The 24,151-nt window shown below is 38.3% G+C and overlaps 3 protein-coding genes across 7 annotated transcripts; 2 read left to right on the top strand and 1 right to left on the bottom strand.

The window, feature by feature from the left end:
- Positions 1–107: 107 nt before the first annotated feature.
- Positions 108–5,296, top strand: LOC111808828 (methylenetetrahydrofolate reductase 2-like). Its single transcript, XM_023695027.1, has 11 exons — positions 108–723; positions 806–866; positions 984–1,066; positions 1,203–1,376; positions 1,563–1,736; positions 1,912–2,012; positions 2,131–2,242; positions 2,736–2,816; positions 2,899–3,076; positions 4,280–4,614; positions 4,871–5,296. Exons 1-11 carry the CDS (start codon positions 316–318, stop codon positions 4,952–4,954), a joined length of 1,791 nt encoding a protein of 596 aa, XP_023550795.1. The 5' UTR covers positions 108–315; the 3' UTR covers positions 4,955–5,296.
- Positions 5,297–5,933: 637 nt separating this feature from the next.
- LOC111808622 (SNARE-interacting protein KEULE-like) lies at positions 5,934–20,890 on the bottom strand. 5 transcript variants are annotated; one of them, XM_023694725.1, is made up of 22 exons: positions 20,494–20,890; positions 19,160–19,380; positions 18,075–18,133; positions 17,630–17,711; positions 17,106–17,184; positions 16,540–16,590; positions 16,347–16,443; positions 16,154–16,186; positions 9,987–10,112; positions 9,556–9,747; positions 9,363–9,446; positions 9,171–9,269; positions 9,019–9,095; positions 8,098–8,194; positions 7,676–7,801; positions 7,499–7,594; positions 7,219–7,338; positions 7,072–7,149; positions 6,796–6,986; positions 6,495–6,585; positions 6,319–6,408; positions 5,934–6,215 (listed from the first exon to the last, which is right to left on the bottom strand). In XM_023694725.1, exons 2-22 carry the CDS (start codon positions 19,230–19,232, stop codon positions 6,162–6,164), a joined length of 1,995 nt encoding a protein of 664 aa, XP_023550493.1. In that variant the 5' UTR covers positions 19,233–19,380; positions 20,494–20,890; the 3' UTR covers positions 5,934–6,161. The 5 variants fall into 5 exon arrangements, with proteins under 5 accessions (XP_023550493.1, XP_023550497.1, XP_023550495.1 ...); XM_023694729.1 differs by having other exon boundaries at positions 7,072–7,146; XM_023694727.1 differs by having other exon boundaries at positions 19,160–19,312.
- A 650-nt stretch (positions 20,891–21,540) lies between these two features.
- LOC111809002 lies at positions 21,541–23,949 on the top strand. Its single transcript, XM_023695291.1, has 3 exons — positions 21,541–21,659; positions 22,135–23,084; positions 23,681–23,949. The coding sequence occupies exon 2, from the start codon at positions 22,137–22,139 to the stop codon at positions 23,082–23,084; it is 948 nt and encodes a 315-aa protein (XP_023551059.1). The 5' UTR covers positions 21,541–21,659; positions 22,135–22,136; the 3' UTR covers positions 23,681–23,949.
- Positions 23,950–24,151: the final 202 nt, after the last annotated feature.

Raw genomic sequence — 24,151 nt, 5'->3', positions numbered from 1 at the left:
AAAAAAATAGAAATGAGAGATGGATGAGGTTTAAAAGATGTTCACCGACAGCTGCCAGAGGTGATTGAGGTGATTTCCTATCTTCCTTCTCATTCTCTGTTTCACTGATCTCTCAATCTCTCAATCTCCTCTTTTCTCTCTCTTCCTCACTCTTCAATTTCAATTCTCCCCATATCATTCACATTGCTCATTTCCTCACTCTTCAATTTCAATTCTCCCCATATCATTCACATTGCTGATTTCCTCACCAACACACACGCACCCACCCTTGCTGCTTCCGATCTGTAGCTTCTACGCCACTACAGGGAAGAGGAGATGAAGGTGATTGACAAGATCACGGCAGCCACCGCCGGTGATGGCGGCAGAGTTGTGTTCTCCTTTGAGTACTTCCCGCCCAAGACGGAGGACGGTGTTGATAACCTCTTCGACAGGATGGACCGGATGGTGGCTCATAATCCTTCCTTCTGTGACATTACTTGGGGCGCCGGTGGCTCCACCGCCGATCTCACCCTCGACATTGCTAACAAGATGCAGAACATGATCTGTGTCGAGACCATGATGCATCTTACCTGCACCAATATGCCTGTTGAGAAGATCGACCATGCTCTTCAGACTATTAAGTCTAATGGCCTTCAGAATGTCCTCGCGCTTCGCGGCGACCCTCCTCATGGACAGGATAAATTCGTCCAGATCGAAGGCGGCTTCGCTTGTGCTCTCGATCTTGTACTCTACAATGGCTTCGTCTCTCTTCGTTCTCTCTGTTCTGTGTTTCTGCTCTCTAAATGTTTCCATTTCTTATTCGTAGGTTAAGCACATCAGGGAGAAGTATGGTGACTACTTCGGCATTACTGTAGCTGGATATCCAGGTTTCTTTTTTGTGTTTTGATCGAAAGTTACAGATCTACTTGCAAATGCCTTTTCTTTTCTGTAACTAACGGAATGCTAATGCTTAATTCTATTCTATTCTATTCTATTCTTCTCAGAGGCACATCCGGACGTGATTGGAAGCAATGGCGTGGCCACGACTGAAGGCTACCAGAGCGATCTGGCTTATCTTAAGAAAAAGGTGAATCTGATCTTTAAGCAATTTAATTCCTCTTCCCCTGTTCTTACATGGATTACATTTTATATGCTATTTTGTCTGTTCTTCTCTTTCTTTTTCGATTGCTTTTATTTACTATATTGTCTTTGCTTCTTTTCAGTTTGATGCCGGGGCTGATCTGATTGTTACCCAACTCTTCTATGACACTGACATTTTCCTCAAGTTTGTTAACGATTGTCGTCAAATTGGAATTACTTGTCCGATTGTACCTGGTATTATGCCCATCAATAATTACAAAGGTTTCTTACGCATGACCAGCTTTTGCAAAACGAAGGTACTAACCTCTCTCTAATCTTTTGATTAATGGCCTTGATTTAAATTAAATGCGTCCACTCTAGAAAAATTTACGACCAGCGATCATCAAAATTTTGCCCTTTCTTCTCCAAAGAAATATTAATATTATCTGTAATGTTAAATTGTTTCTCTTTTACCTGTATGTATGACTTTCGAAAAATTGCAGATTCCGGATGAGGTCATGGCTGCCTTAGAGCCAATCAAGGATAACGAAGAAGCTGTCAAAGCTTATGGAATTCACCTTGGAACTGAAATGTGCAAGAAGATTTTGGCTCATGGAATCAAGACTCTTCACATGTATACACTGAATATGGAGAAATCGGCATTGGCTATACTAATGGTATATTCCAGTATCCTAAACGTATTCTATCTTTACTTCCAATTATTGTTTCTATGGGTAATTTTGTCATTGGATNTTTTTTTTTTTTTTTTTTTTTTAATCTTTTTTGGAGGCTTGTAGTTTAATCTGTTTTTTTTGGGGTTAAGTCTTAAATGCATTTCTCTGCTCATGGCAGAATCTTGGTCTGATTGAAGAGAGCAAAGTCTCAAGATCATTACCTTGGAGGCGCCCTACAAATGTTTTCCGTATCAGGGAAGATGTTCGCCCAATCTTCTGGTATCTCTTATGCTTATTGCAAAATGAGGATGCATTCCTAATGATTTTGGATGCATAAAATTGTTTTACATTTTGCTAAATTTGGGATAGAGCTGATCTAGGTAGTTGTTGATCACAGGGCTAATCGTCCTAGAAGCTACATATCAAGGACCATAGGTTGGGAGCAGTACCCTCATGGTAGATGGAGTGATTCTAGTAATCCTTCATATGGGGCACTGACTGACTATCAGGTATGAACAATAAACTAGAACTTGTAAATGATCTATGTTGATATTTGTTACATACACACCTTCTAGAGAGATAGAGAGACAGAGACAGTTGTACGGAGGAGATTTCCTTTTAACATCTGGAATTATTTCTTGTGGACTGCCTGAAAACTTAGTTAACTCTTTGTGATCTGCATGAATTCGAGACTTAAAAGTAGGCTTTGTGAAATTTCCCGCATGATGTATCATTTACTTTGGCTTGGTCTGATTCATCTGACACGTCTCAAATCCTGTTGAAAGCTTCTGGTAGAATTTCCCCCAGATAATTTGTTTGTTTCTTTAGTTATTATAGGCAAGCGGGTGAGATGATTTCTTTTTCATGTTTCTCAAACGCTTCAAAGAGCTGAAAATTTGAACTTTACTTCATTCAATATTTATTTGAATATTGTTTTAGCACTTTTAACATAGTTTCTAGTGTGTTTAATCAGTGTTACTTTTGCTCTGTTTTGCACTTAAGTTTATGCGTCCACGTGCACGTGACAAGAAGCTTCTTGAGGAATGGGCTCTCTCATTGAAAAGCTTAGAGGATGTTTATGAGGTACTTTTCCTAACCAAGAGTGTGAAGAAAGTTTGTTATAATGTTAGCGATTGACCAGATATGTTATACTGTTTCATATCAGAAATTTATGAAGTACTGCCTTGGAAAGTTGAGAAGCAGTCCGTGGTCAGAATTAGACGGTCTTCAGGCTGAGACAAGAATAATAAGCGAACAGCTTGGTAAAATTAACATGAAAGGTTTCCTTTCAATCAACAGCCAACCAGCGGTTAATGGAGAAAGATCTGATTCTCCTTCTGTTGGTAAGTACAAATTAATCCATTCATACAATTAACTTTTTTGACAGCATAACTGAGTAATTATTTGAAAGTTTTGCAATACAGTCTCAGAGGTTAGTGGACAATGCTCTCTTCTTATCATTTCAAGAGTGGACGATTTCATCTTTGTTCGCCCTATAACTGTTGAAGTCAAAGGAAAAGTACTGAAATACTAAAACTGAACTAGATAATTTTTTCTCATGTAGCAAATTCATATTTGGCTAAAAAAACTAAATAAATAAAAACAATATATTACTGGCTCACCAATTGATAAATTTTAGTTTATTACATTATTTTATAAATAATGTTTGATTATTAATTATTAATATACTAATTCATAGGACCCTTTGACTGGCTAGTAAATTCATAAGTTAATGTATGAAGAATAATGAATGGTTTAAATTCTATTTTGTTCCTTGTAATTTCATGTTTGGTTCACAGGTCCCTGAACTTTTAATTAAGTGTTTTAGTTCTCAATTTCAATTATTCCGTTTTAATCCTTGAACATCCTTCTTTTTTTTTTTTCTTTTTTTTTTTTTGTTGTTGTTGTTGTCGTCTTTATTGGGGACTTGCTTCAAAACCAAAGCAAGTTAAATATGAAGAAATCATGCTATCAACATGCATCGAGTGATCTAATATAGAATTTCTTGGAACCTTCCCATAGACTTTCAGTAACTATAATTTTGTATCAGGGATTGAGGGAGAATTTAATATGCCCAAGGGAATGGAGCCCACTTCAGTTTCCATTCATATTCCCTTGAAAATCAGAAACCATTGTTGGACCTATCTCTCAAATACTACTAATGGTTATTTGAAGAGATGAAAAACGTGTTGACAGTATCCTACTAAAAGTGAATTCTTTGGCCTTTACCCACTTTGGAACTAGTTGGAAATTAATATGTAGTGGAACACGTTGTTCCTCTAATTGAACAACTAAGCATGATACCTTGATAGAAGTGTAAATTTTTACCATAAATAGATAACACCCTAACAAAACAATCATTTGTATGCAAGGGATCAGAGTCGCCTGTCTAGAGAGGGGGGGTATCTTCCCCTGTGCATCTTTTGTTTATTTGTTTAGTTTTGTAGTGATCAATTCAGTTTTGACTTATGATATTTGTGGCAATGGCGGCAGAATGCTTGTTTAGTCATCTGATCAGTGTTGGGATGATTAATAATGATTTGCAGGATGGGGTGGATCAGGAGGTTACGTTTATCAAAAGGCATACATCGAGTTTTTCTGTTCCAGGGAAAACTTGGATGCTGTTGTTGACAAATGCAGGGGCCTTCCATCTCTAACCTACATGGCAGTGAATAAGGAAGGCATTTGGGTATCCAACATCACTCAAAATGATGTGAATGCTGTAACATGGGGAGTTTTCCCAGCCAAAGAGATCGTCCAGCCAACTGTCGTCGATCCTGCCAGCTTTCTAGTTTGGAAAGATGAGGCATTTGAGATTTGGTCAAGGGGATGGGCTTCCTTGTACCCTGAGGGCGACCCGTCCCGAAAATTTCTCGAAGAGGTTGGTATACTTGTTATATCTTTTCAGTGCTCAATTAAATTCCCCGTTCTTTTTTCACCTGATATCACCCCTTGGTAGAGAAGTGTGGATTATTAAGTGATGGAAATGCTTTGAATCGAAATTTATGTTGTCATCGAAAGGCTTAATCAGGAAATGCTGTTTTATCTATAAAAGGTTAATCTTAATATGGTGATGGAAGCTAAGAAATTTTGTGGAAGATTACTATCTCGATGACAAAGCACTTTATTTGTTTCAGATACAGAGCAGCTATTACTTGGTGAGCTTGGTGGATAACGATTACGTCAATTCTAACCTCTTTGCTGCTTTGGAGGGATTCTGAGGTTGAGCTGCTATTCCTTTCCATGATTCTAGTTTTACTTCCATCTTTCGATCTCTCATTGAAACCTTGCCCGAGGTTAATGCAAGAAGAATTTTCTTTTTCCGTTTGCTTGAGTTTAATAATATGATTCCCAATAAGGGCTGTCCATTTATTAAGAACATTGGGATTTTAAAACTTCCCGAGGTTGAAGGTAATGTGTCATTCATTTGTGACTAAAAACATTAGATTAAAATATTTCTTAAGGTAGCCATAGCCTTGGGCATGGGATACTATATTATATGGTTTGTAGAATTTTCAATTTTTAACGTGTTTATCATTGGAAATTTACTTGTTTTTTGTTTTTTTATAGCACTCGTTTATTTTAATGGAAATTGGTTGAGAATATAACCCCTTCCCCTCATTTAAAAAATGATTGTGCTATAGGTTTGTATTTCAACTTTCAATTGTTCCTTGTGGTATTAAGTTGCTGTGATNGAATATAACCCCTTCCCCTCATTTAAAAAATGATTGTGCTATATTATAGGTTTGTATTTCAACTTTCAATTGTTCATTGTGGTATTAAGTTGCTGCGATTATTTTCTTGCAAAATTTTTTTTTTTTTTTGTTCTCCTCGAGTAATCCAGATGAGTCCTCATGAAATGACATATTGCTGTCACGAAAAGTTTGTTTCTCAGTGACTTATCTTTTCGGCTTGCTTGCGAGAAATCAATACTTGATTTCATACACTTCACATTTGCAATTCTATATGTTTTGGGGTTGGAAAGAGTGACTGAGGATTTGGGAAGAAACAATACATGAAATCAAGTAAAGAAAACCAGAGGCTGTGCAGGATAGAAAGCCCAAGGAAATCTGTTGCTAGTTAATGGTTAACAACCACCTCTGAATTCGGTATTGAATTTCAGAGCGCTGAGAAGCCCAAGTTTCATGAGAGATCATACACTACGAGCGGTCTCGACCTAGGGGTCTTAGCTGATGTGTATAATTGGTAAGGTACAGTTTCAATCTTATCTTTTCCATTAAGAAATGTTACAATATGTGAATGTAAAACATGTTACATTATGGCACTATGCACAACTTTTACCGCCAACAGTTCATCACAAGATCATGACAAACTAGCAACAAGACTAAGCTGAAATAGCCACAAAAAAGAAATCGACCAACAAACGGGTTGCATAGCGCTGAAGAGCACACTAGAGGCTGCTGCTAATTATATCTGGAGATCGTCCAATGAGAGCTCATGTGCAGTCAACATCTTAAGTTTCTGGACCAATAATTAAAGACAATATTTAATGAGAAATGATGGGTGCCACATGAATGGCAGAAAACAACTGCAAATCTGAATATAAAAGGTTGAAGCTAAATACCGTAATAAATTGTGGAGGATCATCAATACTTGTTGAACCTAAAACTACTTCTCTCTTCAACTTTGCTGTAAGCTTGTGACAAACCCGAAGCTGTAGGATAAAAAGACATAATTAATGTATCCAGACAAGTAACTAAAGAGAAGCATGAGTTCAAATTACACAAGAACAAAATTTACCTCGGACCTAGTTGCTCCACCTACAATAAACACAAAGATACGCTGTCCCATCTTCTTGAAATCACTAGATGTATGCCTCAATATTGAATCACTGTCCGAGGAGAGATTGTTAAACGTACAACAATGCATCGTACAGAAAATATGCCAGAAGAAAATATCCTAATCTCGAGATTGTTACAGGTTCAGGTATATTAGTCTCCGCCCAAACGATAAGCCACAATGATTCAACAACGAAAATAGAAAAGCATTTGAGAACAAGCATAATGTGGCAACTAAAAAAACAAAACTTGAAATAATGCACCTTGAGTATCCATCATCGGAATTACGAGGTCGAGCCCACGTTGGAGTCCGTCTTGATCTCATTGAATGAGCAGCTGGAGGTGGCTGAACTGTTGCTGTATGAGACAGTCCGTGGTAACTTGGACTGGGGTCATTTAGACATGGATATTCATCCTTGGATAATTCACCTTTGCTAAGTTTTTCCACTAGTTCCTGGAAATTAGTTTGCAGTTGCCCAATAAAACCTATTAATAATTGCATGTATGGATTGAACATATAAGTTTGACCATGAACTTACCTCTATGATGGGATAGAACCGCGATAATTGCCATGTTTCTTCATCACCATTATGTTGTTTCCTAACAGCACGCTTCTTCTGATGACAAAAGTATTTTCAGACATAAAAGAAATAAACTATAAGAAGCTAAGAGATAGACAGTTTTACCTTATGAATATCAAACTTCAAAGAAAATGACCCTAAGGAGCTTTTTTTGCTATCAGGTGCGGCACCAAGTAATCTCATGTTGGTAACTGCATTCATATCGTCCGGTGGTAGTTTCGCTAACTGTCAAGCGCTAACCGTCATCAAGATGTGAAGTACGAAGAATAAACAACGGCAATATCTTTGTTAATCATGTAAAATGATAAATACTTAATTAACTAAATAGCTGGTTGGTTGAAAAGGTTGTCCTTTCCTTCTTCAGAGTGAGGCGAACACTACTAACCTTCATTAAATTTTGACCTTTCTCGCCCTCAAATTTCTCAGGATAAATGGCTGCAAGAATCATCAACAACCGTAACTTACTTTCACGACTTGCATCCTGCCAAGATGTTCAATGTAGGTTTCATATTCGTATCCCGAGTGACGTACTTAAAAACATTGATATAGTTTCAGTAATCACCTCATTGGTCGTCAAAAATTTTATCACTTCTTTTGTTCCCGCATCTCCAAAAACAAGATCCTGCTCAATTTGTCCTAGTTCTCTAAGCCCTTGTTCCTTGATAAGCTTGTTTAGTTTTACTGCAATCTGAATTAATAAACTCAAAGTCAGTACCCTACAAAATCTTCAGAATTTATTTCCTACTCTTTGAGATGTTGAACATATTGTTGAGAAGGAGGAAATGAAGATTCTTTTTGCACCTTTCTGGAACACTTTCCAGTTTCTAAGGCTTCTGGACTCAGCAGAGTTCTCAGCTGATTATTTTTTTTTAAAAATAAAAATAAAATAGCATCTCCTCTCTCCTCCATCTATAAGCTAAAACTGTTTGCTCTAAGGAGAGGAAAAGCAACATACAACATTTGGTTCTTCTACAAGAAACTAACCTCTACATGTAGGGAGAGCTTGTCAATTTGTTCGCTATATTGTGGCAATGCTTGAACCATCTTTTGCAAATCCCTTGTGGAGAGTTCACTACTATTTCTATAGCACAGCCGAAAGTATATAGGTCAGAAATGCGACATCATCGTAAAGTAGGCTTGTTTTAGTATGAAATAGCTAACAGACCACAGGAAAATTAGCTCATACAAGTACCCCATGCTTGGTCGATAGTATAAAAGAAACCAGAGTCCAGAATTTGATAAGCAAAAAGAATTCCCTTTTCTCCTTTTCATTCGATGAGCATGAAAATTGATAAAAGGGCAAAGCACAACTATTTTTTTTTCAAAAAAAATCAAAAAAGAAAAAAGAAAAAGCAAATAAGGAAGATTTCCGTAACCAATAATTGAGTCTGGAAGGTCTTCAATTATACGCCTCTTCATCCCCAAAAAGCTTCCTAACCCACAAACTTAAGAGATTAGGAAGTCTCATTCACAACAACAAACAGAGGAAAAACTGCATCCAGAATCCTAACAAATTATGCTTATATGGAAATCTAATTGAAAAGATTTTAAGCATCCAATCATCGGTGGCATGATGGATGGCAAGAAAAAAAGTTCTATTAAAACAATGACGAAAGTATATGATTTAAGCAGACCATCCCACATCACCAATAGAAACACAACTTCGCAAATACTTCGCGAACACTTGATGCAACCAGCACAACGTTGACCCCAGGAATTAACAATAGATGAGAGACATCTGAAACCTTAGGTAGAAGTATGAAAAACGTTTCATAACAAAATCTAGCTATGGGATTTAGGAATATCTTCCATTAGAGTGACATCTGAATACCTGATTCCTAAGTTCATATTCATACCAACACAACCAAGCACACCCCCAAAAGCAAGCAACACAACAGTGCTAACCTTGAACCTTGATGGATTTGTGCAGCCTTATTCTTAGATACAAAGTTGGTCATCTTCTCATGCAACCGTTCACTCGCCTGAAAAAAACCATTTATGAAAAAAAAGCAAACAGAAAATAATGTCAAAAACAATGCTGCAAGCAAAGGGCATACATCTGCAATGTGCGCATGGCGAAGCTCAAGCCAAACTGGATCGTGGTCCTCCAAAAGAACCTCTTTCTTCTCTGGTGGACCTCCAACTTTGCTTGGAACCTGAACAGTAAAATATCTTAATGCAAAGATGACCTAAATAGAACAAATATGAGGCCAGAATCAAAAAAAGACCTTATAGAATGCTAAAATTACCTCGTGAACGTATTTATTCCCCTCCATACTAAGCAAATCACGGCACATTGCATCATATGTCCATTCATGTATAACAGGAGCAATCTAGCGGGGAAAATAAAAGATTCTCACTATGAACCAAACCCACAAAAAAGAGAAAAGAAGAAGCTGAATCATAAGTGATTTATAAGTAGCAGATTATTATGTTATATACCTGATCTATAGATCGATCAAGAATCAACAGCTCACACGTTTCTGATTGAGGAAAATTGGGGATCGTTTTCTTATATTTCATAATACAGTCATACACACCAGCAGCAACTTTTGTAGGAATGAGGTCACGGAAAGTCGTCATTGTAGTTGCATCCAAGGACCTGGCAGCTTGGTACCGAACAAAAGGAAATTCCTGGAGAAGGAAAAAGTTGGTGAAGATATGAACAGTATGATGTAATTGCAACATAAAATAAATCCACCGCCTCAGAAGGTATATCAAGCTTAAGCCAGTGGTCTTTGTAAATTTCATTTATCAAATATATCTGTTTTTCACCCCTCCCCCAAAACCAGCACTAAAACCATGACCACTACTAACACAAATAATGACATAATCAAGGATGCCTTTTTCCTTTTAAGCACAAAAAAAAATACCCTCAATGATGCAAAAACTGTGCCAACACGGGTAGCCAACTCGTTCAAGCACGCAACACCTTTTTGAGAACTCTCGTCATCACAAAAAAGTTCCTCCAGAGCTTTCTCATTGTTGGTGGTAAAACCCTGAAAATATAAGAATATTGTCTAATATGAGTTAACTATTTTATAGAACACAATTTTCAGATAACATAACGTTCATGATATGCAGTCAAGGGTATAAAATGTTCACGCTTCTCCATTGAAGAAGAAACATTATTCAGATTCAAAATACTAGCTTCTCAACGAAGAACAAATTTATTAATTCAGTAAGGACTTCTTTTAAAAAAAAAATTATTTCAGTACGGACAACTATTAGAAAACTGTAACATCTGGATTTTTAAAGAAATAAATAAGAGAATTTTTCCAAAAAAAAGAAGAAAAGCAGAACGGCACACACATAAGTTGGGGAAGATGATCGTAAATGGCTAGTTTCTTAACCTATATCCCTCTTTTTTTTTTAACGAATTTTAAGCCTCCCAGAGTTCGTTTTTTAGACGTTTTAATGAGTTTTATTCTTTTAATTTAACTTGGGGCATACTTAGAGGAATTCTGGAGAATTTGAAATTCTTGAAGACCCAAATCGAATCTGGAAAGTCGACATCCATGTAAGTAACCATTTGAATTTTTAAGCAAAAAAAAAAAATAATAATAATAATAATAATAAAATAAAAATACTAGTAGGAATCCTCGGGCATATAAACTGTAACATGTTTTAAGGATGAATTAAGCATGAGAAATGAATTAGCTAAGCCCTGAATTATGATTTAACGATGGTTTAGCTCAAGCACATGTTTTAGGACTTCTATTATGCAAAAGTTGACTCTCATTGAATTAAATGTTTAGTTAGGACTGTAAAGTACCTTCCTTCTTGATATGCATGTATGATGAGAGGATATGCATGAATTATGATTTACTTCCAATTATGCCCCTAAAAGCATGTTCGGAGTTTGGAATACCCATGTATACCTCAATTTATGTATGGAGCCTGTTAGCGAGCCTGGGCCTATGTTATACCTTTCCTTGGTTCTTGAGCCACCTTTAGGGTCCATTATGATGACATGGGTCGACTAAGTCTATGTAGAACAGTTGAGGTGAAACCCCTAATCATGAACTCACCTTGACTGATGAGGTTCTACCTAGCATATAGGAATGCAACATCACCCACTTAGGACCGTCGCCATTAGAGGATACTATTGAGATAGCTTCGGTTGTGCCTAGTGAGGAGATGATCTTGCACTATTCTAGCTTGGAATAGGGTAAGAATAGGGAGCATTGTCAAGTGCCATTAGGGGAGATTCTTGCTTGCACTTATTTACTATTGAGGGAGCTCTGGGTGTGCCTAGAGGGGAGTCGACTTTCCACTGTCCTAGCCCAAAATGGGGAGTCGACTTTCCACTGTTCTAGCCCAGAATGATGTAGGAATGGGGAGCACTGTCAGGTGCTATTGCGCTTAGTAGTAGGCACGTATGGAGCAATAGGTAGATTGAGAGGTCATCTATCGCAAGCAACGACTCCTCCATACCTGTTAGACTACCCTTGAGCCCGAGACATACAAGGTCACCCCAACTTATGCGTAGCGCGGGATGACTTGATGGACCTTCAAAAGTAGGAAGCGAGAGGCAAAGTACACCTTGAAACCCAAATACACCTCGATGGGTAACTTCCACCCTTAAAATAGGAGTAACTAGGGTATATGAATCTTACGAGCCGGATAAGGTTAGTTATGAACCCTAAGATTTTGAGAGGGCTAGACATGAACCTTATGAGTCCGAGAGGGTTAGATTTAAACTCGAGCCATGGAATTGACCAACTCAAGGACCCTGATTGAGAACATAGCACAAGAAACATTAAATACGAAAGGTTTTGATGAGAGCCTACAAGTAGGTGCTTACTAAGTATTTTATATTCATTCCTGCTATTCTTTGTTAGAGATGGATCATAGATCACTATCTGATAGTGGGAGCATGTAGAGCCGTGTGTCACGGTCGTACTTTTTCAACTGTGCGGCATCGTGATCTTGACGCGCTCACGATCAGCCTTTAGGAAAACTCAACATCGCTCGTGCGGAATCAAAAGCCAAATTTAAGTGACCATCCTACTCATTCATTTTTCGTCTAGCTTTGCGGCATCGTCGGACCTTAGGCAAGGTTTGTCTTCGCCAACCGAACATCATTCGTGCAGAATCCAAAAGCTTGTTTGGCCACACACACAGCCTGGGCGTGCAGGTTCAATCATCAGCGACACAACCATTTTGCCTCTACACTAGGTCGTCATTCGACTTGATCTTGCTTCTATTTGGGGTCGAGGTCTCTCAATGCAACGTCGCATCCAACATCATCCAGGTTCCCAATCAACATGGCTCATATGTCTTTGACGTCATCCAAAGTCACAAGGTATCGTCAACCATCGCAACTCACTCAGTCATGCTATCGAGAACGGGCCCATGTGTCGTTCATAATCTCGAGACATCCCGAATATTCATCCATCCAGGTTCTATTGAGGCATTGGTCCTCTGGTGCCCATGTCATGTCATTTACGGATACTATACCAGATAGCGGGAGCAACATCCAATCTCCGACAAGCGAGCAGGGGCACAATACCGGCACACTTGTGTTGCCTGATATTGTCCTTGAGAGACCAATTTCAAAGGAAGTCACCGAGGACACTCGCCTCAAAACGTTTGCCCTAATTGTGACACACGCATGTGCCACTGTGAAGCTTGCTTAGGCCATAGGGCCCGTGGGTGGTGTTGAGATGATACCATGCCTCCCCCTATAGTATATTTTGAGGCATTTCAAAACTAACAAGTGTAGAAATGATTTTGGTGAACGGACGTACAATGTCGTAGAGTGTCTGTCCGGTGTCTGATTGACACCAAATTTGGCGAGCTTTCATATTTCATATGAACGGACTTGACTCCAGAACCGCATGCCCAAATTTCCTCTCGAACCCCAACTTTCAAGGTTAAGGCCTGGGGCCTTACTCGACCCTTCAACAAGCCTATCTGTGACACTATGTCTACTCATTGTCCTGTCTTGCTTATGCTTCGTTTCCTCTTAAATGTACACGTTATATGGTGTCTTGGATGATGCACCGTCTTCCTTGGTCGCATCATGGCATTCTTCTATATTGGCCCTTGCATGGCAAGCGCCTCTTAAGGGTCGCCGCTTTGCTTGACTCGACGTGAGGGTCACAACCTACTCTCTTCATAGTATGGTTGTGACATTCTCCCATACTTAAATTAGTCATTGTCCTCAATGACTTTCTCGGAGCACAATCCCATCGTGGATTGTGACATTCTCCCCCACTTAATCTCGACATCATCTCAGTGACGATCCGAACTCTTGGACTGCAGCTAACACGACCTGCTGGAACTGTTCGTGCTTCAGACAAGTATAAATACACTAAGCATCTAACTTCTCTTTTGTCATAATACGCATCTTACTAATGCCTCTTGGTTAGATTGGGGACAAGTTTGAGTCGATGATTTTGACTTTGTCTATTGTCATGTGGCACCACTCTCTGACTCTTCTCTTGGCCAGTTTTGGGTGAGCTTGCCCCAACTCAACTCTAGCACTTGTCTTGGCCAATCTGCGTACTCTTTGAGTGACACATAACGGTGTGACTAGCAAGCCAACCACGGCATTCTTCTTCATGGTACCAACTCTTGTGGAAGCAGAGTTCCAAACGGCTAGCTAACTGACTTGCTGGAAAATAAACGTGCTTCAAACAAATACAAAGACTCGTGCACACTATCTACGGGTTGTCCCACTTTCAGACCTATTTCTGTTGTTTTCCCATCTTGGACTCGGCCATCGAGACTCGCATCGTAAACACGACAATTCAATATTGTCATAGTTGTGGGTGAGGCTGGCACCTAAGCTCGGCAGACACTCACCAGACAACTATGGACTTTCAAGGGGGCACCTCGCTTCAATCATGGCCTCAATCAATTCAGTGTTGCCATAGTTGTGGGTGAGGATGGCACTTAGGCTCGGCAGACACTCACCAGACATCTATGGACTCTCAAGGGGGCACCTTGCCTCAATCATGGCCATCTTGGCCTCATTCTGCACATTCTCTGAGTCGCACAAACAGGTGCACCCCTCGGGGTGGAGCTCACAAGCCCAACCACAACATTTTCTCATCGTGGCCATCCTCTATTGAAGCAAAGTCAAAGCCTTTGAAACAATCTCTTCAGTTGTTGGCACTACACTTCAGCCAACTTTTTATGTTTGCTACCTTCATGTGGCTATCGCTGCATTGACGCTTCTCTTGGTCTTCCCACAACTTCATTCTTTTGTTGCCTTCATCCAACTAATACTCACTTCTCGAGTTGATGCTAGTCTTGAGCCTCTTGTGAAGTCATCCACCTTAGACAAGAGGGGATGACTCAAGGAATTCACTTCTGCTCACTTCTTGGAGCACTCTCTCGGGGTGAACAACGCATTCTTGAGGGCTTTCCTCTACCCAATTTTGGTTGCCTCACTTGCAGCAATGTCATCCCCCATAAGGACTTGCGTTGTGCACAATCTGGCACTTTGTTGGCACATGTCTCAACTGACCCCTGGCTTCCGTGTTTGCAACCATTGGCATTATTCCTCTCATGCGAATGGTTTTTTGGAAGGCATCGATCTGATGCACCTTCTGATTCATCTATTTTGCCCACATCAAAACCCCAAGCCCTTGACAAATGAGCTTGGTTCTTGCTTAACGAGTAAGGACACCCCTCATTAATGTGTCATGACCGACACTCTTGAGCTTGGGAGAGCCTTGGCTTCAACCCATTACTTTCGCTAATGCTTGACAACACAACTGTCTTGTCGATACAAACACTCTTGACGCACTTGGGATGCCTTTCATTCAACCCCCATGTTCATTTCTCTAACAATCTTGTCCAACTAGACACACAAAGAGTGGCTCTGATACCAATTGTCACGGTCATACTTTTTCAACCATGCGGTATCATGATCTTTTTCAACCCTTTGGTTCATTTTTCGCTTAGCATTGTGGCTTCGTCGAACCTTAGGCGAGGTTTGTCTTTGCCAACTGAACATCGCTCGTGCAGAATCCAAACTTGTTCGTCCACACATGCCGCATGCAAGTGCATATTCAATTATCTCTAACATAACCGACTTACCTCTACAATAGGACAAATTATTCGGCTCGACCTTGCCTCTACCGAGGCCAAGGTCTCTCAATGCAACGTCGCATCCAACATCATCTACGTTCCCAATAAACATGGCCCATATGTCTTCACGTCATCCCAAGTAACGGGGCATCACAGCCATCGTAACTCACTCGGTCATACTATCGACTATGGGCCCACAAGTCGTTCATAATCTCGTGACATCCAAAACATCCATCCATTTGGGCTCTATCGAGGCATTGGCCATCCTGTGCCCATGCCATGTCATTTACGAATATCGTACCAGATAGCAAGTGCAACATCCAACCTCTGACACGCGGGCAAGGACGCAATATTAACACACTCGTTTCGCCCGGTACTGTCTTTGAAAGACCCATTTCAAAGGAAGTCATTCAAGACACTCGTCTCGACCGCATCATGACATTCTTCTATATTGGTCCTCACATGGTTGGATGGGCGCCTCGTAAGGGTATCCGCTTTGGTTGACTCAACGTGAGCGTCACTCTGCATAGTATGGTTGTGACACCGTGCAACTGCAAGGGACTTCTAGAACGAGTCATCTACTTTTATGTCATTTTTAATATTATTTTAATGACCCCGCAGACATGTTTTGTATTTTTAACACTTTTTATGACCGTTAATTGTTTACATTGATTTTAATTTCCTCGTGTCTCCCGTTTTACAAAATTGAAAATTTTAACCATCCTTTTTACCCTCAACTCCACAAAGCAATCCATGATTTGAAGCCTCGGAAGGTGGGTCATTAAAAAAACAGAGTAATCTTTGGAAAGGACTAGTGAGTAGAAGGCAAAATATTTTTTTTAGAAGAAAAACTAATTAAAATATCATCACAGTTTGCAATGAACTCCGACGGTAGGCCAACAACATTTCTAAAGAAGAATAAAAATATGAGATGTACAATAAATAAGTTATTGAATAATACTCCTGCACTGATTAACAAGTAGGCTAGAGGTACCTGGCTGTCGATAGCGAAATACTCCAAATTCATCTGTAAATTGACATGGAACGAAAGGTGAAAAAGTAAATATTCATTTGCATCTAAAAATTAAAGAAAAAAAATAAAGTAGCCAGCTGAACTATAATCCAAAACAATGCAACGAAAAACAAAATCAAGCAGAAACTTCAGCCTCAGCTTGGAAATCAGTAACCTCTTTTAGGGCAGCTATGCGAGGTAAAACAGTCGAATCCCTTTTGATGTGACTGACTAATTCTTTTGATATAGGTGAACTGAAGAAAACAAATGCCCTTCAAAGATACAAAAAAAAAAAATAGATTCAACAACTATTACCAAAATAATACTCAACTAGAAGCATTACACAATTGGGAACTAGGTATACATACTTCCGGTATAAAGGAGACCTCCCTGACATGTCTGACAGGAACATGATAACACTGCAAGTTCAAAAGAGAGAGATAATGAACAATTCAACTCCAATTTATGTGATCAATCTAAAATAATAAACATTCCTAAATTTACTACATTCCTGTGTTGGAACAAAATATAACTTCTTCTTTTACAAGAGACGTAAGATATTATCATAACAGAAAGAAAGGGAAGAAGGGTTCTTATGACGAGGTTAGAAAAATCTCCTCTGACGAGGTTATAGATAAATGTAATAGAATCTTTTTCTACTCTACTTCAGTCTATGCAATATAAGAGCAATAAGCATAAATTAAGACAAAAACAGAATGAGACAAACATTAAAGTCATAAACATCAAAGAGAGAAAAGAACTCTAAATGCAGAAAACCAAATAAAAAGTCTAATCAAACATAAAAGATACATTACGTTCCATCTTTGCAGAGTAAAAGGTGAAGTCAAAGTATGGTCTTTAAAGTTCACAATTAAATGAGACTATCACATGGGATTGTATGATTGTATATCGTATAAAAGTATACGTATATTACTTCTCTCGAGAAGGCTGAATGAAATAGATAGCATCCATGGATGGCAGTGGCTGCCTTCGTCTGTATATGTCTTCTACCACTGCAGAACCAAAACAACCCAAATACTTTCAAAGCTCAGAAACTATAAAGTCCAAACGGGGAATAGATCTAGACTCCAAAAGAATTTCTTTAATAATTTACCACAATAAATATAGCTCTGAGTTATGGATGGCTAAGAAAAAGTTTTCACTTCCAAATCAACCATCTCTGTGCGGAGTCCTTTTTTATGTGTGGAAAATTCGAAAAAACAAAATTTGTGGCAATGTTTTCTATCATTTAGTTATCATCCTCCTTGGTTTTCACTTCCAGAGTTGCCAACCATCTCGGTGTGGAGTCTTTTTTTTTTTTTTTTTTTTTTTTTTGTAGTAAATGCTACTAATATCGTGAAAATGCAATATATTGTCTACACAACACAAGTGAATTACAGAAGGCAATCTAGAATCTTTGGTAAAAAAATTCTTCGAGAACTTGCTTGTGTTTCTTACATGAAACACCTTCATCTGTGATATCAGCCATCTTGCATGAGTATGACATTATCTTGACGGTAAGTTTGTCCATGATGAGAACCTGCAAACAACAGATTCAAGCACCAAGAAATTTAAAAGGGAATGTGGTGTAGTAAACCAAACGAAAAGCAAACCAATGGTTCTTGCTTGTTCAAAAGAAAACTAAACAAGAATAACTTAGCAGATGTTTTCACCAGAGGAAGAGGATGAAAACACAGAAAATTCCATAAACTCCAAATTGAAAATTCCAATTTTTTTTCCAAGTATCCATTCGAAAAATCCAAGTAATTAAAAGCAAGCTAGTACATTAGATTTTGCAAATTCCAAAGCCACGTAAGAATCATATGTTTCATGAATGAAGATGAGTAACGAGTAGGCTCAAAAGAAATTCGTCTCAACGAAGATGGTTATGAATATGACATACCTTCCAAGTTGATTTGGAATCTCCTGTTTTGGCTGAGCGAAGCATCTCATGCAGCAATCCTGAAGGTGAATTTAAAATGGATATAAGTAAACTGGTGTGGTCTATTAGGTGCAATGCACTAGCCATCTGGGAAGATTAAAGATCTAATGTCGATTTTTTGTACTATGCAATATTATGAAAAATGAAATATTTATAACGATCAAAGTTTTGTTTCCAATCAAAAAGAAAAAAGAAAAGTTGCTAGGAGGTAAGTGAAAAAATGTTTTCACAAGCCCCTCTAAAACAACCTCAAAATTAATATTCCATCACATCAAGAACTCACAGGTCTTTTGAGGGGGACAACACCTTGGATTTCAGTTAATATTAGTGGTCAGCTCACCACTTAAAGATAAATTCCAAAGAACAGTTGAACCAACCACCGAAACATTTGGGAAAGATAACTTATCTAAACCCAAAAGAAGAGTAAGGTCGTTAATAAGAAAATTTGTAATAACGTGAAATGCCCTATGGGATTTGGTAGCATGTTTTCATTAACACGTTCACCTCGAGTGGCTTAATGCTTACCAGAGCCAGGATGCATGCCAAACCAGAACTGGATGCACTATGCGTAAATGCATTGCCAAATTTAGTACAATTCACCATTAAGCTTTAGAAAGACTTCTTCCAAAACACTAACTACCCAGAACTGGAAGGAATGTATGGACAACATCATAATAACTAGAGTAAAAAAAAAACAGGAAAACCTCTCCATAAATTCAACTCATAAGTTAAAGAAATTTCAGGAGGCTGCAAATTAAACCTCTAGTCCAAGCTTATACATAGGCAGAGACTTCAAAATAACCATACTGGAACTGAAACCCCTTATCATCCAAATTAATTCCCAGTAAAAACACACCATCCTTTCCCGGAAAAAATTAAGTGTAGTTTAACCTTCCATTTCAGTCTGCAATGGAATTATTACAGATTCTAGAAAACAAAAAACACTTGGAGGATTAATTCAACAGATATCCACATAAACTACGTGATTTATTTGAGAACTATCAAAACAAAAGAAAGTAAGTGCAAAAGAGAGTTATGAGACTCACGCTCGCGGCTGATTTGCCTGAAATTTTTGTAATCGCCCCCATTAGAAGAAGAATCGGAGTCAGAGAACGACATGGTCCAAGACCAAGAATCCCACCGATTAATCGCTTGGTTTCAACAGATAAAACAAAGATTGCTTATCAATCGAGGAAGTTCTGAAAGAAGAAGAAGATCAGGGAAGAGAATGACAAAGAAAATTTGCTATCTTCACACGGTAATGATCCTGAAAATCAATAACCCAAAAAGTAAATTTAACGCCCCGACTAATTCAACTTAAACTTACTAGGAATGTTGTTACGTGCATGCTAGAATAGTTTAAAACTACTTCAGAAAAAGCATGGAGAGAAATAACTTTCTATAGAACAATCAAAAATATTTATTTGGAATCCCATTGAAAGTTGTAAAACATAAAACAATTATAAACATTGAAAACTTGAAAAACATAAAACAACGATGAAATGTTAAACCAATAGAAATATTTCTATAACATTACTTCAAAGCTTAAACTATTAAAAGAATATAATGAATGCAGAAATGTAACTCTTTTAATCCTATGACACTATTAACACTTCGCCTCGTCATGCGCCATATACACTCTTGTCATTACTTGAAAAAATTTAAAAGCAAAGACCGAGTACTAAAAATACTCGGTAAGTGACTCTAATTCTATGCACATCACATTCATGTAATTAGAACTCTTGGACATGTAGTTAAATCTTTCATGAAGAAAAGGAAGTTACCAGTCTCAAAGCTTGTGACTTTTACGTGGTCTCACATGAAAAATTTTAGAACATTATAATGCTGCAATATGGAGAAACTCTCTCACGTGTATCACCCTCAGACTTTCAGCATGCATCTCATTCATAAACACTTCGTACTAACATGCACGACTTTTCATTCACGTTTCATTCATAGACATAGCATAATATTCATCATGCATAGACATAGCATGCCATTTTTCACACATACCATTTTACACACATAAACCTAGACAACTACAGCACACAATTCCCAACCTAGCACTAGGGCCTTCCGATAGGAAAGCCACTTACTTCAGAGCGATTCCAAACCACAATCTTTTTTTTTTTCTTACAGAAAAACATGACCTAAGACCAAAGAACATATTCTAAAATTAATAACCGCATTCGGGGTCCAATTAATGCTGTAAATTTACCCAAAAACGCTAAGAAACGTTACCCAAACTGTCCTTTATTCCAAAAATGCCTCTAGACCTCAATCGAACAATCAGAACCCAAGTACAACGAAAACTTCGAGTGTTAAGAGTCCAATTTGCAGCCTTTAAATTGAGTTCAAAAGCAATTTAGAGCAAAATTACCAACTAAACTCACTCCAGAAGCCTTTAATCCTGCTGGCCGGTGTTCGAATTCCTCACAGATCCAACGTCGACACGAAGTGGTTAAAACGGTCAAGGGTCAAACGAGTCGTGGATGATCGAGTGTTTTCGAGGCCCGATCTCAAGTAGGTCAATACTGAAAGTCGTCGAACAGAAGGGAAATACACGTCAATGGTCTGTTCGCCACTGATTCAATGGAGTCACTTCCGGATAGCCAAGAAGGCGTCGGTATAGCTCGTGGATCACGCAGATCAGGAACCACCACGCAGCCGAGCCTGGTGCTACGGTGCGCGGTGGCCGGAGGAGAGAGAGAGAGAGAGAGAGAGAGAGAGAGAGAGAGAGAGAGAGAGCGGAGGCGCGTGGAGAAGAAAAGAAAACTGGGGGCTGATGCAGAAGAGAGAGAAACAAGAATCGGTGGGGAAATGGATATTATAAAATTGAAGAAGTTGATTGAAAAGTATTCAAATATTTAAAATTAGAGAATTATATAGAAATTCTACCCAACGGGTAAGTTTAAGTATTGAATTTTTAAATTATTCCAAAAATTAATTTAAAAAATAAAATAAAATAAAGATTTTCCCATTTATGACTAAAAATTGACTTAAAGAACTCGATTTTTAATATTTTTGCATGAAATTAAATTGAAATATATAAATACTAGGAATATAAATCGAGGGTCAAAAAAAGAAGTTTATATGACGTCATTAATTTGCAAATTGGGCGGCTTTGAAAATTATTTTATTCCTATAATTTAAATATTTTTAGAAGATTGCGTGCGTAATTATTTATTTTTTAATTCCAATTATCCTAACCTGACTACGTTGTTTTATTATGGAAATTTAGGGGGAAATTAAAGGATAATTTGTAGAATTTATTATTTTGTTAATATAAAAATTATAAATATATTGGAAAGAAAATATGTTGGTGGTTGAAATGGGTGTTGTCTACGTGGAGGCACGTGAAGTATTATTCATGGCAAGAAATTCGATGGGCCGCGCGTAAAGCCCACAACGTGTTCCTTGGCGCCAATCTGATCGGTCATTTCGTCCTCCTTCTTCGGATCTAAATCTCTCTCCTCTCTTCTTCTTCTTCTTCTTCTTGCTTCAATTCCTTCCGCTCCCACTGCGATTCTGATCTCTCTCTCTCAGGTGAATTCTTCTCCTTTCTACTGCTACATTTTGAATTTCTGCTCTCATTTTTCTTCTCTTCCATGTTCCCTCCGCTTTTCTTTTTGTTTCTTACAACCTCTTCATATTTGTTTTCCTCGACTTGTCTCGTCTCCTCCTCATCTGACTCAATCCATTGCTTTTCCAGGTTTTCTTATTGCTAAATTGTTAATGTATTTTGTATCGTTTCTTGCGGATGTTTTGTTAGTTTGGTAGACTTTTCGGCATTAGTATTGTTCGCCGGAAAATATATTGATCACTACAGGATGATATTTGATTTTGAAACTATTGTTGTCAGTCTCTACAATTTTGGTTCATGTTGTTGAGGCAAACGGTGCATTTTTCTTTTGCAATACATATTTTGTTTACGTTACCATCCAGTTGCATCTTTGAATTTTTAGAACAGAATAAATCTGAGAATTGTTCTAAATCTGTGCATTTGTAATTTGCAATGAAGCTATGGCGTCTTCATATAGACCTGAGATCGTAGAAAGGGGTGATAAAGACAAAGACAAGAAGGAAGGTGAAAATGAAGAGAAGGGTGGATTCCTTAACAAAGTGAAAGGTTTTATGCATGACGTTGGCGAGAAGATTGAAGAAAAGATGAGTTTCGGGAAGCCGACTGCCGATGTCACTGGGATTCATATTATCTCGATCAATCTTGAGAAGGCTGAGATTGTCGTTGATGTTCTGGTTAAAAACCCTAATCCTGTTCCCATTCCTCTAATTGACATTAACTATTTGATAGAGAGTGATGGCAGGAAACTGATCTCTGGTCTGATTCCTGATGCTGGAACAATTCATGCTCATGGAGAGGAGACTGTCAAAATTCCTCTGAAGTTGGTTTATGATGATATAAAGAACACATATAATGACATTAAACCTGGCAGTATCATTCCTTACAGGGTCAAGGTTGATCTGATTGTGGATGTGCCTGTTTTTGGGAGACTGACATTGCCACTTGAGAAAACTGGAGAGATCCCTATTCCTTACAAGCCCGACGTCAGTATTGAGAAGATACATTTCCAGAGATTTTCATTTGAAGAAACTGTTGCCATTCTCCATTTGAAATTGGAAAATAAGAATGACTTTGAGTTGGGATTGAAGGACCTCGACTGTGAAGTTTGGCTCTCTGATATTAGTATTGGACGCTCGGATCTCTCCAAATTTACACCCATTGATAAAAATGGGATCAGCTACGTCGACTTACCAATCACTTTCAGGCCTAAGGACTTCGGTTCGGCACTTTGGGAAATGATTAGAGGAAGAGGCACTGGCTACACCATAAAAGGGAATATTCGTGTCAACACACCTTTCGGTGAGATGAAGTTGCCCATCATTAAAGTGGGCGGTACCACTCGCCTCAAGAAGAATAGGGAGGATGGTGGTGACGAGGATGAGAACTAGGTATGCGACATCTCCTTCTCTGTTATTACTACTGCTATGCGCAACTTGCATATAAAATCTGAAATCACGACAGTTACTGAATGGACAAGTTCATCCATTCATATTCTTATACAAATAAGTTAGTTAATTAGAGAGACCAGACTCCTTTCCTAGTTTGTTCAGTTTCGAATCAAAGGAGGTCATTCTTCCATAAGGTGTATAGGCTATATTAGAACTAACTCCTGATAGCTGATAGGGACGTCAATCAGAGGAAGTGAAAAAAGTTAAGAGGGTCAATATGTTAGTGACTTGATGGGTTCAGACAATGTGACTGTCAGGGATGAGCGAGACTAGAACGATGTACCGGATAGTTTACACGTTCGAAATGTATTTTGAACCAGCATATAACTGTTATTATGGGGTATCCCACATTTTTCGAGCGAGAATGTACATATAACAGCCATGAGGATCTAAGTGAGGGCTTTTGTTAGTGTTGACTAGTGAAAGTAGAGGTTATGAATGAATCAAGGTGAATTCTTCTGCATAATGTTTGTTTCTTTGTCTGTGGAGACGTTTATACTTGTCTGATATAGAGGTAATTGATTTTGTGGGTGCAGGAGTAAATAAAAGAGCACCATCTGAGGAAGAGTGGACGTTTTGTTTTCTTTCTTATAAAAAGAAGTATGATGCCCTTCCATAGATATGCCAAGGGATTGTTGACTGAACTCTTTTGTCACTTAATTGTCATGGTCACTATGTAAGAGGCGTTTCCTTTTGTTTTAACTACTTAGTTTTGGCACTAACTTTGGATGGTGAATTTGATGCTTTTGGAAGAGAATGAAAGTGTTGAAATAGCTAATGTTAGCATTAGGCGCCTTTCGTTTCACCTCGCTTCAGTGTAGAGTTTTATAGTCCATTGTGCCTATAAGGTTTGACATCGACATATTTGACATGACACGAGATAATTTGATGTTTTTATTATATTATAGAAAAATATTCACTCAAGTGCAAGGTTATAAATTTTATCATTGACAAGTTTGATATAACATAAGGGATGAATTGATGTTTTCGGATGAAATGTAATAAAA

This window comes from Cucurbita pepo, chromosome LG13, assembly GCF_002806865.2.
Source record: "Cucurbita pepo subsp. pepo cultivar mu-cu-16 chromosome LG13, ASM280686v2, whole genome shotgun sequence".
Taxonomy (NCBI): Eukaryota; Viridiplantae; Streptophyta; class Magnoliopsida; order Cucurbitales; family Cucurbitaceae; genus Cucurbita; species Cucurbita pepo.
This window is presented reverse-complemented; position numbering and strand designations above follow the sequence as displayed.

Coding starts and splice junctions, on each gene's coding strand:
- LOC111808828 (XM_023695027.1), top strand. CDS start 316: ATGAAGGTGATTGACAAGATCACGGCAGCCACCGCCGGTGATGGCGGC. Junction 867..983: donor TACTGTAGCTGGATATCCAG/GTTTCTTTTTTG, acceptor TATTCTTCTCAG/AGGCACATCCGGACGTGATT. Junction 2,013..2,130: donor GATGTTCGCCCAATCTTCTG/GTATCTCTTATG, acceptor TGTTGATCACAG/GGCTAATCGTCCTAGAAGCT.
- LOC111808622 (XM_023694725.1), bottom strand. CDS start 19,232: ATGTCGTTCTCTGACTCCGATTCTTCTTCTAATGGGGGCGATTACAAA. Junction 16,187..16,346: donor GCATAGCTGCCCTAAAAGAG/GTTACTGATTTC, acceptor GTCAATTTACAG/ATGAATTTGGAGTATTTCGC. Junction 9,096..9,170: donor GCCATGCGCACATTGCAGAT/GTATGCCCTTTG, acceptor GGTTTTTTTCAG/GCGAGTGAACGGTTGCATGA.
- LOC111809002 (XM_023695291.1), top strand. CDS start 22,137: ATGGCGTCTTCATATAGACCTGAGATCGTAGAAAGGGGTGATAAAGAC.